The sequence below is a fragment of the Camarhynchus parvulus genome, chromosome 15 (assembly GCF_901933205.1).
Source record: "Camarhynchus parvulus chromosome 15, STF_HiC, whole genome shotgun sequence".
Lineage (NCBI taxonomy): Eukaryota > Metazoa > Chordata > Aves > Passeriformes > Thraupidae > Camarhynchus > Camarhynchus parvulus.
In genome coordinates, this window is record NC_044585.1 from 3,657,332 (window position 1) to 3,672,586 (window position 15,255).

General features: G+C 49.5%; 2 protein-coding genes across 3 annotated transcripts in view; both read left to right on the plus strand.

The window, feature by feature from the left end:
- The window catches only part of MSI1 (musashi RNA binding protein 1), a 30,299-nt gene extending 20,586 nt beyond the window's left edge, over positions 1–9,713 (plus strand). The window contains exons 10-15 of one of the 2 annotated variants that reach the window (XM_030958673.1): positions 1,432–1,512; positions 2,784–2,840; positions 5,631–5,699; positions 5,821–5,975; positions 6,423–6,488; positions 7,430–9,713. In XM_030958673.1, the coding sequence (XP_030814533.1) occupies positions 1,432–1,512; positions 2,784–2,840; positions 5,631–5,699; positions 5,821–5,975; positions 6,423–6,464 (404 nt within the window). In that variant the 3' untranslated portion in view covers positions 6,465–6,488; positions 7,430–9,713. The remainder of the gene's footprint in view (positions 1–1,431; positions 1,513–2,783; positions 2,841–5,630; positions 5,700–5,820; positions 5,976–6,422; positions 6,489–7,429) is intronic. The other variant, XM_030958674.1, reaches the window with a different exon arrangement.
- Positions 9,714–11,997: 2,284 nt separating this feature from the next.
- On the plus strand, positions 11,998–13,856 carry PLA2G1B (phospholipase A2 group IB). The gene is made up of 4 exons (XM_030959127.1): positions 11,998–12,031; positions 12,111–12,273; positions 12,994–13,121; positions 13,735–13,856. Exons 1-4 carry the CDS (start codon positions 11,998–12,000, stop codon positions 13,854–13,856), a joined length of 447 nt encoding a protein of 148 aa, XP_030814987.1.
- The last annotated feature ends 1,399 nt before the right edge of the window (positions 13,857–15,255 follow it).

Genomic DNA, 15,255 nt, shown 5'->3' on the forward strand with positions numbered 1-15,255 from the left:
TGGAAAAACTGCAGACGTGCCACCGCCGACCTGGGACAGCCGGGCCGGTCCTGGGACAGCCGGGCCGGTTGGGCTCAGCCCCTGCGGGGCGGCTCTGCCCCTCGGCAGCTCCTCCACGGTCCCGCAGTGCACGTAGACAGCAATTCCTTCATGTGGAATATAGGATGTAACTGCAGAGCTGAGTGTGGAGTAATCTGTACCCAGGCCTCTTCATCCCATACTTGTACAGGCTTTCTGATGAATTAGTTGATTAAAGAGCCGCTAAGCTTCCACTTAAAGCAGTGGTCTGTGTAAATATCCCCACTGCCATTTAAAGACTCTTAAAATGCCCTTAAAGTTCTAGTTGGGTGTTGTCTCACTCTGTTCCCTCCCTCTCAGGTACAGTAAATACTTGTTATTGCAGGGAAAGTTATACATTTATCATGGGACTGTCTTGTAAGGAGAAGTTGGTGACAAGCAGGCTGGGTTTCATGTCTACCAACTCTCCCAAGACAAAAGTATTCAGATAAAAATTTAAAAATTAAAAACAAAAGCCATTTGTAGCCCCATCTTTTGTAGGACCACAAAACCTCATGCCTGGATCTGAGAGTCAGCATGATCCTACCAGTGTGGGTGCTGGTCCTGGCTTCCCTCTCTTCTCACTGTCATTGGAGCCAGGACTGAGCTGACCCAAGAACACTGTTTGCTCAGGATCATTGCTGGTGTTGCTGGGCAGGATGTACTCAGCCTGGCTCTCAGTGCTAAGCCTGCTGAGTAGCAGTTAGTCACTGAACAAAACCCCCAAAAGGGCATTTTTCCACCAATGTTTTCACTTGACTTACTGAAGGAAAATAAATCTCCAGCCTGTGGTTTTGGGTTTTGCCTTTTCTAAGCCATCTGAATTTTAAAGCAGCAAGACTCGGTTTGAGTCACTAGGAAATCCACGGACTCTTGTCTTGGGAGATCTCAAATTAAATATTCATCTGTGAGTCAGTGCCCTGCATTCTCACAGGGTCGTTCCTATAGGTGGTCAGCTTCCTGGGGAAGAGCAGGACTTGTGCTCCTGCCTGTGCCATGAAGAAATGTTCTTTGTACTTGCATTCACCAACCCTTCTAGTGCAAAAGTGACTCAGCCATTCAAATGCCCCCTCCTCCCTGATCTCCCATTTGTAAATCCAGCTGATGCATCAGAAAGCCTTAGTCTGCAGAGCTGTAAGTCTGAGAAGGAAATCTCCATGTCCTTACATGTTTGGAGCAAGGAAAAATTAAATGGGCCTGCTAAAACTCCTCTGCAGGCTCGCATGTGTTGCGTGCTCTGCCCAGCCGCTCTCCTGGGGCTTCTGCTGTTACCCCTCTCTGCTGTCTGATGCCAAAGGATGCTCCTGCTGCTGGTGAACAGCCAGACCTTGCCAGTTTGCAGTAACCAGTAACAGATCCTGTTCTCTTCCCCAGGTTATCCAGGCTTCCAAGCTGCTACCTACGCGAGTCGAAGTTACACTGGCATTGCACCTGGTTACACTTACCAGTTCCCTGGTGAGTGGAGCTCCCTGCTCTGTTCTTTGGTCTGCCTTCAGGTGATGGGAGCCCCTGGCATGATCTATAACCCAGGCTCTGCCCCTTTCACCCTTTTCCCTTTTTGGTCTTTCTTTAAATTGGAGATGGATGTGGAAGGGGGATTGGAGAAGCCCTGGAATAGGTGGGAACAGCTTGTCCTTCATTAGGATAATCCTCACGCTGCAGTGGCAGGAAATGCCCAAGGCTGCTCCCATGTCCTTTCTGCTGGCCTCCTCTGCAGGGCTGCTGCTGTGACACAGAAGGGCCCTGCAGCTCTGCCTGTCTCACTGCCTTTGTGTGTGTCTGTCTCTCTTTACCAGAGTTGCCACCACTCTGAAAGTAGCACAGAATGTTGAACCCCATGTGCCAGGGATCTCCCGGGCACGCAAAAGGCAGGTGCCTGCAGCACTGCAGTTGTGTTCTGAACAGTGCCTGGACCACTAACAGCTTTCACAAAGTATCTGCTGGGCCAGGGGGCTGCAGATCCTCTGCAAACTGGGTGGTTTCTAACACTGCCATGTGCTGAGAACATGGATTCAGCGATCAATGGCTGGAACCTGCTGTGCCGCAGCTGCTCAGAGCTGTGGGCCCTCCCCTCCTGCTCTCTGCCAGGCCAGGGAATGAGGCAGAGCACACTTAGGGGACACACTGTGCTATTGCTATTTTCTAGAGTTGTGGCAACTCTGAGCATCCCTTCCTTACTCCATCCCTCAGTGTGATGGTTGATATATGAAGTTTTGATATTAAGGGCTGGGAATGGGAAGTTTCCTCTTTGTCTGAGGTGAGCCCAGGCTAACTGGCTGAAAGTTGCTGTTGCCTCCTGGCTGTCTGGAAACTTTCCATGAATCTAGCTGTAGTGGCTTCAAGTCCCTCATTGTAAACCTGTGCCAGGCTGAGTGTGGCACATACTGAGCACCCACTGGCCTTGCTGCTGAGAGGTCAGATTGGCTGAGAGGTCAGATTGGCTGGGTTGCAGAGTGGTGCTCCAGGGCAGACCTGAGGCTACACAGTGACGCTTGAACTTGCCCTACCTTGGCCACATTTATTCCAAGGATAAATGGATCCTTTCAGCCTTCAGGGCAGGAGTCCAGCACCTTTCAGCACCAGTTATAAATCAGTTTAAAGAAGACACTGGCCTGGTTGCAGTCTGGTTTCAGACTACGCCCCCAGCAGACCCCGGCTGCTGTGTCTCTGGGGGTCTCCCTCGGGGCGTTTGATGAGTTCCTAAGCTGTTTGCATTTCGTTTTTAGAGTTCCGTGTAGAGCGGACCCCTCTCCCGAGTGCCCCCGTCCTCCCTGAGCTCACAGGTCAGTCCCACTCATTTCCTAAACTCACAAGCTGCAAGGGGAGAAGGGGGCTTTGTGCTGTTTCAGTGGTGTTGCTGCTCCACAGCCTGGTGCAGTTAGACTGGAAATGTGCCTTATTTCCTCTTTCATCTGGATAAGCTCCATTCAAAGCTGAGGATGGAAAGATGGAGAGGCAATCAGAGCCATGTGTATTGCCTCTGAAGAGGGCCAAGCAGGTCCTTTCCTGCTGCCTGCCTCATTTTTAGCTCCTTGCCCTAGGCTGTATGTAAACCAGATATGGAAGCTGCAGAGAGCAGGGTGACTTCAACAGGTTTACAAATGGCTTTAACCTGAGCTGTTGCAAGGATGAAATTTGGAGTGCTGGGAGGAGGGAGAGGATGTGAATACACTCCTGGTTACTCTAATCCCATTTCTGTGGGAAGGAGGGGCTGCAGGGCATGTTTTCCCTGCTCTGAGTGGTACAGTTCCCCAGCTACTCCCATACAGGCTTCCCAGATAGGAGTGAGTGTGGTGGGATCTTGCAAAGTCCTGCAGTTCTTGTAGGGAGCTGTGAAACAAAATGGGAGCTCAGGATTGTTCTCAGTGTCCTTCGTCAAAATGCAAATGCCCTCTGGATCCTCAGGCCCTGGGGTGTGTGCAGTGTGTTCTCCCTACATGATGTTCCTTCTGTCTACTCTCCCTTCCACAGCCATGTTTTCCCCAGCTCTGTCCTGTCCATGGTTTCTGTCATAGAAAAGCAGCTTTGTGTAGCACCCTGCTCCCCGTGTGCCATTTCATTTCCATAGTGTTCCTCCTTCCCAGTGCTTCCTTGCCCCCACCTGTTTCAGGGTTTGAATCTCTCTGCAAAGGGGTATGGAAAACCTTCCTAGGAAGCTCTTCTGGAATTAGCAGTACAAACAGGCTTGAAAGGGAGTTTCTGTGGCACAAAACTATGTTAATCCTCAGGGACTCTCTGTTTGTGAGGATGCTGAGGTTGGCAGGCACCAGTGAACAAATTTCCCTGAGGAAGGTAGGGGAAAACTAAATCCCATTTCCCTCATAACAAAACCCTTCCCTGACACCATGTATGCAGCTGCATAAGCACCTTTGAGCCTTCTGCTTGGCAAGCAGACCAGATGTATGTCCAGTTGTTTATTTACATGTCTGTTTTTCTGCAAAACCCATCACATTTGTAGAGGAACATTGGTGACTTGGTAGGATAGTTTCTCCCTTCATGTCCACCCCCAGCTGTCCTGTGCCTTTTCCTAGCAGAGGTGACTCACCCGGGGCCTGGCTGTCACTGCTGCCCGGGGCGCACCGGAGCTCTGCACAACAAGAAGTTATTAATGCTGCTGTCCTGGCTGGGTGCCACATTAGCTTACAGTCCTGAGTGTCTCGCTGAAGTACCAGCTGGGGATCGTGGCATCCTTCCCTCCCCGAGACGCTTCCCTCCTGTTAAGCAGGCGCTGCACAGCCCTGGCTGGGCTGTGGTTCCCGTGCAGAGGCTGCAGTTGGCCCTGGGGAGGGCAGAGCCGTGCGCTCGAGGGCCCTCATGCCTTGAGTGGCTGCAGCACACACGGGCTGTGCTTCAGGGCTCTGGGAGGGGAGCCAAGGGGAGGGGATGGCACAGGCAGGGATGCACTCACAGGTGCTTTGTCACCCAGCACAAACCTGGTGTCTCAGCAGATAACACTGCAAAGGCAAGAAGGATTTTTCTTGGAAAAAGAGCTGGAGCTTTTGAGATGACCTTGCCTCGTTTCTCAGTAAAACCACATTCACTCATGTGTTAGGAACTTGCAGGAGGGTGGCTGCCAGCAGCCTTTCTTTCCCAGAACAGCATCTTTGGGGGTGATGTGAAGCAGCAACATGCCTGCATTGGCCCAGGGCCTGTAATGAGCGGCTAACCCAGATAGAAGCCTCCTATGACGTTTGCTTGAAACAGGCTGGTGCCTGCTACTAAATATTCCCTCCTAAGCTAGTCTGGGTTTCAGCCTTTATGCGATTGATTTGTTCTGACCTCTTTTTATGGTGCTCTAAACAGAATCACAGTGAATTTCACATTCAAGCATGAAATGCTGACCCAGTCATTTTAAGGGCAAAGAGAAACATACTGGCTAGATGCCTCCTGCCCCGAGGGCTGAATGCCTGTGGCAGTGGAGTTGGGAATTAGAACTGCTACATATAAATTAAGACTTACTGTTTTAATTAAGCCATTTCTAGTTCCTGCTCCCTAGGTATATGTTTCCTGCTTTTCTACAATGAACAATGAGGTTTTGAGCAATCAGGAGCAAAACTCAATGTGGGGAGAATGGTATGTCTTGAGCAAAGAAATAGGGAGAAAGAGGCTATTAAACTGTTCAAAAATATTAACAAGAGACAGAGGAGGGGCCGAGCCTCAGGATGTTAAGCCTCAGCTGCTCTCCCTGAGCTGTTGCCATTCTCCACATTTACTGCCAAAATCTGGATCTGTAGCTTCAGATTAACTGCATCTTGCAAGCTTAGTAGTGACAGCATACATCTGAAATTGCCCACTTCTCATTCAGCTCTTCCACACCATGCCTTTGGCTGCTCTGGGATGTGAGCTTGGCAGAGCATGGCTCGTGTATTCCCCTGGACATTGGCTATGCAAAAGAACACTGATAAATTCAGGGCTATGCACTTCCCTGTTGTCATCCTTTAATGTCCTCTGTGGTACATTAAGCCAATACATATATGTGAGCCCAGTATTTTGCAGTAGGAAACGCAGGCTCTCTTTAAGGAGTTTCCCATGTAGCCACAGTGCTCTTGAGATGCCTGTTCCTTCTTTTGCAGCAATCCCCCTCACTGCGTATGGACCGATGGCAGCAGCAGCGGCTGCGGCGGCCGTGGTGCGAGGGACAGGTAACTCCACTTCCCTCCCCAGCACGGCTCCTGCAGGAGCTTTGCCAAGGGGCTGGGGAGGGGGGTGGGACGGGGTTGCATTTTTGGGATCTTCACTCCGTAGTTCTGCTGCCTGCTGTAGGTTCCACCCCCAGTCGCACCGGAGGCTTTCTGGGCACCACCAGTCCGGGGCCGATGGCAGAGCTTTACGGAGCTGCCAACCAGGACTCAGGGGTCAGCAGTTACATCAGCGCTGCCAGCCCAGCCCCGAGCACCGGCTTTGGACACAGCCTAGGGGTGAGTGCTCCCTCTGTGGAGGGAGGGACATGGGGAGTGGGCTGTGTCTCCACATGGTGAGGGAGGTGAGCAGCAGCAGGCAGCCCCCTCAGCCCACAGTCTGTTTTCTGGCTATGAAATACCACCCACTGCAGCATTGGCTGTGCCACTGCTGAGCCCCAGACCAAGATGGACAGTGCAGAGCCCACATGCTTGGTTTCTGTTGGCTCTCTCTGATCACCACTCAAGGTCCTGATCTCCAGTCCTTTCCCTGATCTAGCTCAGGCTTTGCAAGAGCCCATCTTGGCCCTGACACAGCATTCTGCAGGGTGATGTGATCTTTAGACCTGGCACCTCCAAATGAAAACATTTACTCTGTCGTCTGGGCCATGACTGAATTTGTTGTGTTAGCAATTCTTCTTCACTGTTCTTTTGTTTAAGAGTGGGGTTTTAACTCTTTCTTCACAGGGTCCCTTGATTGCAACAGCTTTTACCAATGGGTATCACTGAAGCTGGGGACCAAGGAGGCAGGAGGTAAGACAGCTTTGAACAGGAGCAGGTAATGAGAGAGAGGAGTGAGGTTCTGAGCTGGTCCCTGTGCTTGGGCTCTCAGCTGAAGCTGTGGATGTTGCTGTGAGGCTCCATGGCCTGGCCCAGCCTGTGGGAGGAGTCCTGTTGCCAGCCTGGGCTCTCTCCTGAACCAGGAGGCTTGGCAGGTTGGGTTCCTAGTGAACACTCCTCATGCTGGGAGTGGAGAGTGTCTTAGTGTCTGGCACAAAAAGGAAGAAAATGAAGCACTGACACAAAAAAAAAAAAAAAGAAAACATTTGCAGGGTTGGCCAGAGTCACAATCCAGAGGTGATCTGAGAGACAAGCTTGGCTCTTCTGTGGGGCTGGGGAAGCCTCCACCGTGCAGCTGGTTGTTCTCACTGCTGCCAAGACCAGTCTCTGGGAAGTGAAGTTTTCATCTCCTGCCTGGGAGAAGGGCAGAAGGACAATCTCATCAGTTCTGGTATTGGTCCTTGGATGGGCTAAGAGGGAACTGGTGAATAGTTTTTGTTTGCTTTGCAAATGTAACTGAAGTTAGCTGGCTTAAAATTTTAAAAAGTAAACAACCAGCTTTTCAAAAAGGAGGGCAAAAACTGGAGGAAACAGTGTCCACAGACAGGAGCCCATGGCAGCCTGGCAGGGCTGAGTGCTGGGGAAATGGCTGGACTCTGCTATGTCCCAGCCCTTTAAGGGACAAGGCCACGTCGTGTGTGGGATCTTGTTCCCCAGGCCTGCACATTGCCATTGAAGACAGAAACATCTCTGCTGTGCCTTGTCCCTGTGCCAGTGATGTGTAGAGCAAGACTGTGTCAGGGCAAAGTTTGGGTATTGAGTGTTTCTGTCAGATCACACCAGAAGAAAACCCCAGGAGGAAAGCTGTGGCTGTTCTAGACCCTGTCCCTTCCCTCCCTTGCTGTTTCCCGCAGATTCCCCAGTGACCTGACCGAGGACAGCGCGTGGCTGGAGGATCTGGTGAGCCTCGGGGGATGAGCCAAGGTTTCCTTTCTCTTGAATCAAACTGCACACTGCCGGCTGGCTGCCAGGCTCCTGCCGCCCTGCCCGATCTCTCCCTTTGACCAGACCACACTGGACTGAACCCGAGGAGATCATCTCGCTTTCCTACTAACCACCGACGGTTTACGCTTCCCCCTCCCTGCCCCCAGCCCACTGATTCTTCTTTTATTTATTTTATTAGCTGTTAGTTTTATTTTTTTATTTTATTTTTTTATCTTTTTTGGGGGCTGCCCCTTCTTTTTGTTGTTTGCTCTTTCCCGAGCTAGTAGACATATTTTATGAATTGGCTTTGTGATTGTGTTAGGTAGTTTTCATTGAGGAGTATTTTTATTTGGCTTTGAAACTGTTTTGAATATTTTCAACTCTGTTGTTGTTGTCGTCAGTGTTTTTAAAGCACGGTATGTAACAAGAAGGCAGTTCTGAAGGGAAGAAAGAGACAGAGAGAGAGAGCAAAGGCTGAGAGGAACTGCTGTATTTCTATTTTTTTTAAAGAAACTGTTTTTAATTGTTTCTGTTTTGTAAATGTGAGGCTTTGAAAAGTGTGAAACTCCAAGGATCCGAAAACGTTGGACATCGCTATGGAACAAAACAAATGTATATTTTGCTAAGTGAAAAACACTATCCTTACAGCTGAAAGATTTTTTTTTTTCCTAGGTTTAGTTTTACGTGGGGTTTTCTTTTTCCTCCTGTATAATATGTAAATATCGTGAGCTGAACCTGGCTGCTGCCTGCAGCCTGGCTCCAAGGAGCAGCTCCAGGTCCTGGACTTGGTGCCGCAGCGTGAGCAATACTCTCCAGCAGAATCCTGACAGGACTTTGTTCTTTTTTTGTACACCTTTTACTGTAAGATTTTAAGACCTCTGATGAGATGAGATGAAATGAAAGGGGGGCGGGGGGGCGGGCGGGGTGAAACGTACCAGCCATCGGCTGTTTTGCTGAGCGGGTTAAAGCTGCTTCCAATTGCTTGATGTACAGACTCCATCCCTGGGCTCCGTAGCACCGGCTCTGGGCTGGCTTAGGGAAAGGGCTTTGCCGCCGTTGCTTGTCTTGGTTACTTTGAAAGGAATTCACTCTCCAAACTTTATCGCTTGCGTCAAGATTTCCTGGGAAAGGGGATCCTCCTCCGGAGGCGAGGGTATCAGAAGGGGTGTCAGCCGGGGGGAGATTTGGGTAGTCGTTCTCTGAAGGGCAGGGCTCTGGGATGGGGATTCATTAACAGGGGAGAAAAGCATTAGGGTGGTGATTTGGGGGCGGGTTAAGGGCTTCTCAGGGATTATATGAATTCTAGAATTGCAGCTTCCCGTTTGCTTTACTCTGTGTTCTGAAGACTGTGGGAATTTGTCCGTTGTCCTGTGCGGGGTGATCTGGTCCCTTCTCCAGAACCTGCTGGGGCTTCCCCTGGTATGGTCCAGGCCTCTGCCAACCAGCACTCTGCCAGGGGAGACCTCCAGCAGGAATACATGGGGCAGGTTTGGGTCTGGATTTCAGTGAACCAAAGACCTTGTTAAGGGGGGTGATTAAGCCTTTTATTAAGATGCAGCCAAACTCTTTTCCCAGGGAAATAAAAGCTTCATCTTAAGTTTTAACAATCATTCCCTCTCTTCCCCCAAACTGAGCCCCTGTAAAGGAGATGGGCATTTAGAAAAGGACTGGGAGGGCCACAGTGCCCACAGGGCCCTTTTTCTCTTCTATCTCTCCCCCGTCTGCTGGAACTTGTCCTGACCTGGGCGATGCGTTTGGAGAGTTCTGTTTAGGTAAGAAGGTACTTAACAGATCAGTACTGAAAACACAAAGCAATAATTTTTGTTACTGAGACAAGAGTCTGTATGTCTGTTTTTTTAAATATTTCCTAATTAAAGAAGAGCTGCATTTTATTGGGTTTATTTTTATTCTATATACTTCAAATTTGGGTCTGCGGACAGCGCTTTCCTCCCTCTTGGTGTATGCGCTGAGCTGCTTCCGTGCCCCCTCCAGACATCCCGGGCCAGCTGTGCTGCTGCTGGGCTGTGAGTCACTCTCTGGCCACTGCCTGGAGGCTGGGGCTCTGGTTTCAGGGTGGGCATTTTTTTTAAAAGAAATAAAGCTGTGTTTTTAAGCCAGTAAGTTATTACACTCCAGTGTTTGTTCTCTCCACACCTGTAACCCTTTTTCCAGATTTCAGTTTTAAATTCCTAATAAATTATTTGAAAACTGTCATTCTCTGTCATTATTTGGGGGTGCAAGGTTTTCCAGTGGGGGAGATATCAGGATCTGGCAGGAGTTGCATCCTGCATCTGCCTTGAGGGTAAAAGCCCCAGGCAGGTCTCTGACTTGTTGTTCTGCTCCCACACTTTGGCAGTGGCCAGTTTATGATGTGAGGCAGATCTGGTTTTACTAGAGATTGTGTATCTTTACATTACAGAGGTTTTGTGTAAGTATTTGTAGGTTCAGAAAAGGAGATAATGTGGTCCTTACAGGTTTAGCACTTACCCTGGATTCAATTGACTGTGGTGGATCAAGGAAGCTAGATGCAAGGAAGTAAAATGTGGAGATGGGAAGTAAAGTCCTTAACAGACAAAAGAGAGAAAGAAGAATTTTAACAGTGTGGAATAGTAGGGAATTCTGCCATAGGGCTTATAAAAAAGTCTTAAAATAATTTAAGGTTTAAGCCTGTAAATTGGAACCAGTTACAGGTTGAAATGTGCTCACAAGTGTACCAAGGGACCAGTAAGTTTGTATACAGCACATGTTGGGGGAAACCAAAAATAGCATTGGTGGAAAAATCTTTACCCTGGTGGGATTTTTCTCATGAAGCACTTGTAATACTCATGTGCTTGCTTTCCCACACTTGGTGATCCTTTTGTTGAACTAAAAATGAAGAAAATTGTTGTTGACTTATGATTTTAAAAAGGCCAGTTGACTGGAAACTTCCTAAGAAACATCAATAATACATCACATACTGAGAAAAAAGAAAAAGGAACCAGACTTCTAAGTTTCATAGGTAAGAAAACAATTTTTTAAATGTTAAAAGCAGAGAAGACAGAGATCTCTTAAGTGGATACTGAAGGGAAAGTTGGCAGGATGATCTGTGGGCAAAAGACAAAATTATTTGTTCTGAACTAACTGTGGTACAGATTGTCCTTTACATCAGCCTTTAATGTTTGTTCAATACTGGGTTAGAACACTGAGAATCTTAAATCAACCCAGCATCTGTTCAGCTGTAGGTAACCCATGAGGGGGGAGCCCCAGAATGGGAGCACTTACAGAGATCAAAGAAGTTGGAATGGATCTGGTTGTTCAGCGCCATGTCTAACTTTCCCTAGATGTCCTATGGGTATGTCAACATCCAGTGGGTACTGTGGGTGCCCTGGTGTAGTTTCAGACCCTGTGAGGAGGAAAGTGTCCTCACCAACCCTTTGGAACCTACTGGTGGGATGTGAGCCCAAAGTTTCCTGCATGAGCACCGTGGTGTATCGGGCTGTTGCAGAAAGGTGGCCTTTGTTTTTCTTTGGTGCTTTGTTTGGTGCTTTGTTTATCAATGCAGACTTGACAACCATGTCTAGGAGCCATATCTTGAGTGTGTAAAAATGCCAAACCTGTAGCCCTGAAAATGCCAGAGCCTCTGGGATCTAAATATGAGCGCACTGTTTTACTTACCCCTGACTGATTCCAGGAAGATTTTTCTTACCCATTTTTTTGAACTTCTTTCAAGGTTCCCAACTCTCCTGGTCTTATGGCATAGAAAAACCAAATGTTCTTAACTGGGTTCTGCTTTGTTGTTGGAGAAACTGCTCTAAGTCACTGAAGTCTGCTGTGTATGTTGAAACTTCTATGCCTGGTTCATTTCCAATGTAGATTGCTTAAGGCCACATAAAACGAGATACTACTCCTTGTTTAAGCCACCTAAAGGTTTTCTAGGTCACTTGGCTCCTATTTCTTATCTAGTAGTACCTCCTTCTCCTCTGTGATTTTAGAGTAAAGAATAGCTTGACTTTATTTTTTCAGTTGAGCTCATGCCAAGTGGTCATTTGATGTGAGTGGACAACCTGTATCTTATTCTCTGAATTATGCCAGGAGAACCCATGGAGAGATACAGGATTAATAATATGTGGGATACCATTACAAGAAGATGCAAGTATTAGTAGCAGGTGGTTATTAGTGTGCCAGAAATTCCCAACGTAACTACCATACTGATATTATTTTTTAGTAGAGAGCCCTTAAAAATATCTAGATCTTTCAGGCTGACTTCTAATAGTACTACTACAAGAATTTAATAGCAAAATCTTAGAGAGCAAATATTTGCCTTTCCAGCTTTTATGGATTTACCTCAATTGGCCTTCAACTGGTCACGCCACAGCCTGCCGCCCACAGCCCCCGATGGAAGAAGTCTGCATTTAGTAACATAAATACTGGCTGTTTTATCTCATACCACATCAAGGTGAGCCTGCTGTATAAAGACTCATTTCCCTTGGCACCGGAGTTTGTGTCAAGAGCTGTGAGGATGAAGTTCCTGGCCCTGCTTTTCCTACTGTCAGGTGTGTAGGTGCCCTCGTCCTGGCACAGGTAACCCCAAACCTGACTCTGACCACCCTCTGTCTGTCTGTCTGTCCGCAGTGGGCGCAGCCAGCGCCGAGGAGGTCTCGCCCCGGGCTGTGTGGCTGTTCCGTGAAATGATCAAGTGCACCCTGCCCCAAAGCCACCCACTGCTGGAATTCAACGACTACGGCTGCTACTGCGGCTTGGGGGGCAGCGGCACTCCCGTGGACGAGCTTGACAGGTACAACTCTGCCTTTACAAACCTCTTTCCTTGCTTGTACTTTCCTGCTTCAACTTCATCTCAGCTGGCCCTGCCTATGAACGTTTACAAAACTCTCTGGCTGCTGTGAAGGAAGCTTTCTTTCACAGATGGATTCAGGGGGAAAAGGATGTGTGCTATCACACCTAGATGCCTTATTACTAAGATAAAATGTAATTACAGTAGCTCTTCTCTTCTATGGCAGCAGAGTGTGCTCATTCCAGCATTTTTTTTTGCAGCAGCAGTGCTGTGCCAGCAGCTCTGCACACTCTGCCTGGTGCTTGACCATCACCACGTACAGGCTGGGCTGCAAAATGCTAGGAAATGGCATGGGAAATGTAGAGACACACAAATCTGGCAGCCAAGTCTTGGATTGTGTTGGCTGAGAGCTTGTGAGCTACCAGGCACTGAGAGGAAGTGTAGGGTAAACACTGGCTTTGGCTTTCCCTGTGCCCAATAGACAACTGTGAAGATGCTCCCATAAGTACTCATTTACCAGACACCTCTTGGACCATGAGCTGGCACAACTCTATCCCTTTGAGGTCCTTTGTGTCTGCCCTCTTATTGCTGGGTATCTTTCTTTCTTTTTTTTTTTTATTGTCAAGAGCCTTGTCAAAGCAAATCTAACATATTCATGTGTCTTACAGGTCAGTTGAGCCTGTGATTCTGGTGTTTTCTAACCTTTTTCTCCTTGCTTCCCAGGTGCTGCCAAGCCCATGATAACTGCTACTCCAAGGCAATGAAAATGGAATCCTGCAAATTCCTCCTGGACAACCCCTACACTAAGCTGTACCACCACAGCTGCTCTAATGGGCAGATCACATGCAGCAGTACGTCCATTTCCACTTCACTCCAGATCTTCTCCAGCCTTTCTTAGGAAAGAGCAGGGCTGTGTTACACTCACACCTCGGCGGCAGGAAGGCACAGTGCAAGTTCTTGCCAGGGGCCTTGGTCGTTAGAAAGAGGGCACCTCACACAGGCACTGGAATGAATATTCTCTGTATAGCCCACAATTCAAAGTTTGTGAAGATATATGGTACAACAGAATATAGAGAAGCCTGTCTAGTCTTCAGGGGATTGGGTACTTTTCTGTGAGGCCTTCTAATGGCAGTATGTAAGAGACCAGCATGTTAACTTGGCATTGTTATAGAGTTTCTGAACCTCTGATGAATAGTGGAGACTTTATAGGACTCTGGAATGGAGGTAACGAGCAGAGAGGTTGGCAAATAAAGCTGCAGGGAAGGCAAGAAGGGGCAAGGAGAGAGATGGCTTGGCTAGAACACACAGCTTTTGGGGCACTGGGTTAGTGGGCAGAAGCCTGTGCACCCCCAGAACAATGGCAGCAGTGAAATGGGCACACCTGACCGCAGAAATGCCAGCCCGAGCCTCTGCAGCGCCTGGCGAAGGAGCCGCGGGCTCTGACCGCTCCTCTCTCTCCTCCAGGCAAGAACAGTGAGTGCGCCGCGTTCATCTGCAACTGCGACCGCACCGCTGCCATGTGCTTCGCCAAGGCGCCCTACAACCCCGAGCACAAGGAGCTGGACACCGACAAATACTGCAAATAGTCACTCTCGTGTGGCTCAGGGCGGCCGCAGGCCAAAATACACAAATAAATAACCTAAACCGATAATCGGGGCCGCTGCTCACCGCCGCGCTGAGGGGACGGGGCGGCGGGCGGGGAGTGAGGGAAGGAGGGAAGGAGGGAAGCCCCGCCCCGCCCCCTCTACCCGCGGCCCTGTGTGGCGCGTGAGGCGCCTCCGCGTTCTCTGATTGGCCCTTGGAGGCGGCGGGGGCGGGGCGCACCTGCCCAGGGCCTCGAGTGCCCCGCCCCGCCCCTCAGGTAGACGCGGGCTGGGGCTGCTGAGGGTGGGGCTGCGGCTTCCCGCCCTCACCCTCCCGGGGCTCCTCGGAGCGACCGTCCCTGCCCGCCCTCACCCTCCCGGGGCTCCTCGGGGCGACCGTCCCTGCCCGCCCTCACCCTCCCGGGGCTCCTCAGGGCGCCCTTCTCCCTCTCCCTCACGACCGCCCTCACTCTCCCGGGACTCCGGCGGGCGCCCTTCAAGCCTTCCCTCAGCCGCCCTCGCCTCCGGCTGCCCACGCGTTAGCCACAGCACAGCTGTCCCTCGTCCCCGGGGCATCGCTGCGTGAGGGTCTTGAGCCCTTTGGTGCTCCTTTCTCTTGAGGATCTCTGTGTGCTTACCCTGAGGAGCCCTTCCCCTGTTCCCAGTCAGGAGCTGCAGAGAAGGAGGTAATGTCAGCCTGGAAGGGAGGGAGCCCCTCTGAGGGACATTATCTGCCCCACTTTCCCAGCCCTGCCAAGGTCCTGTGCCAAAGCTGCCCCCCACCCTTGGTACGGGTTTTGCTGGCAGATGTTTTTGGAGGTGTGGGTGAACTCCCACAGGGACAGGGTCTACACACACCCCCTGCTTGCTGGCAGGGCATGAGGAAGGTTCATCATCAGAGTGAACTGTAACCAAACGTGGAGCAGACCCCAAGGATCTGAGAGTGCTCTGAAATGAGAAACAAGTGGAGAAGGAAGAAGCTGGCTTGGTAATGTTATTGGAAGGTACTTGCAATGCCTTCCTTCTGAAAGTAAATGTATCTTTGAGAGCATTAGAATGATATTGAGAAAGGATAGTGAATTGCATTTAGTTCTTCTTTTCCTTGAAAAGGGGAAGGGAGTGTGTCACAGCCAGATATTCCATTTTATGGTAGATTTAGGCCTGGTTTTGTACCAGTATTCGTTGTTTATTTTTCCTCAGGTGTTTGTGTATGTGAATTTTCTGGAAACACTGAGTGCTTGGAGTCCTCCACAGAAATCTTGAGGATCCTGGATGCGATCCTGTCATATGGCCAAAATGAATCATTCTTAGGGCTGCAAGAGCAAGATGAGGTCTCTTGTACTCGCTCACTAGCTTAGATTCTCTGAAATTATTGTTTGTAGAACAGTAAAGCTCCTAAGTA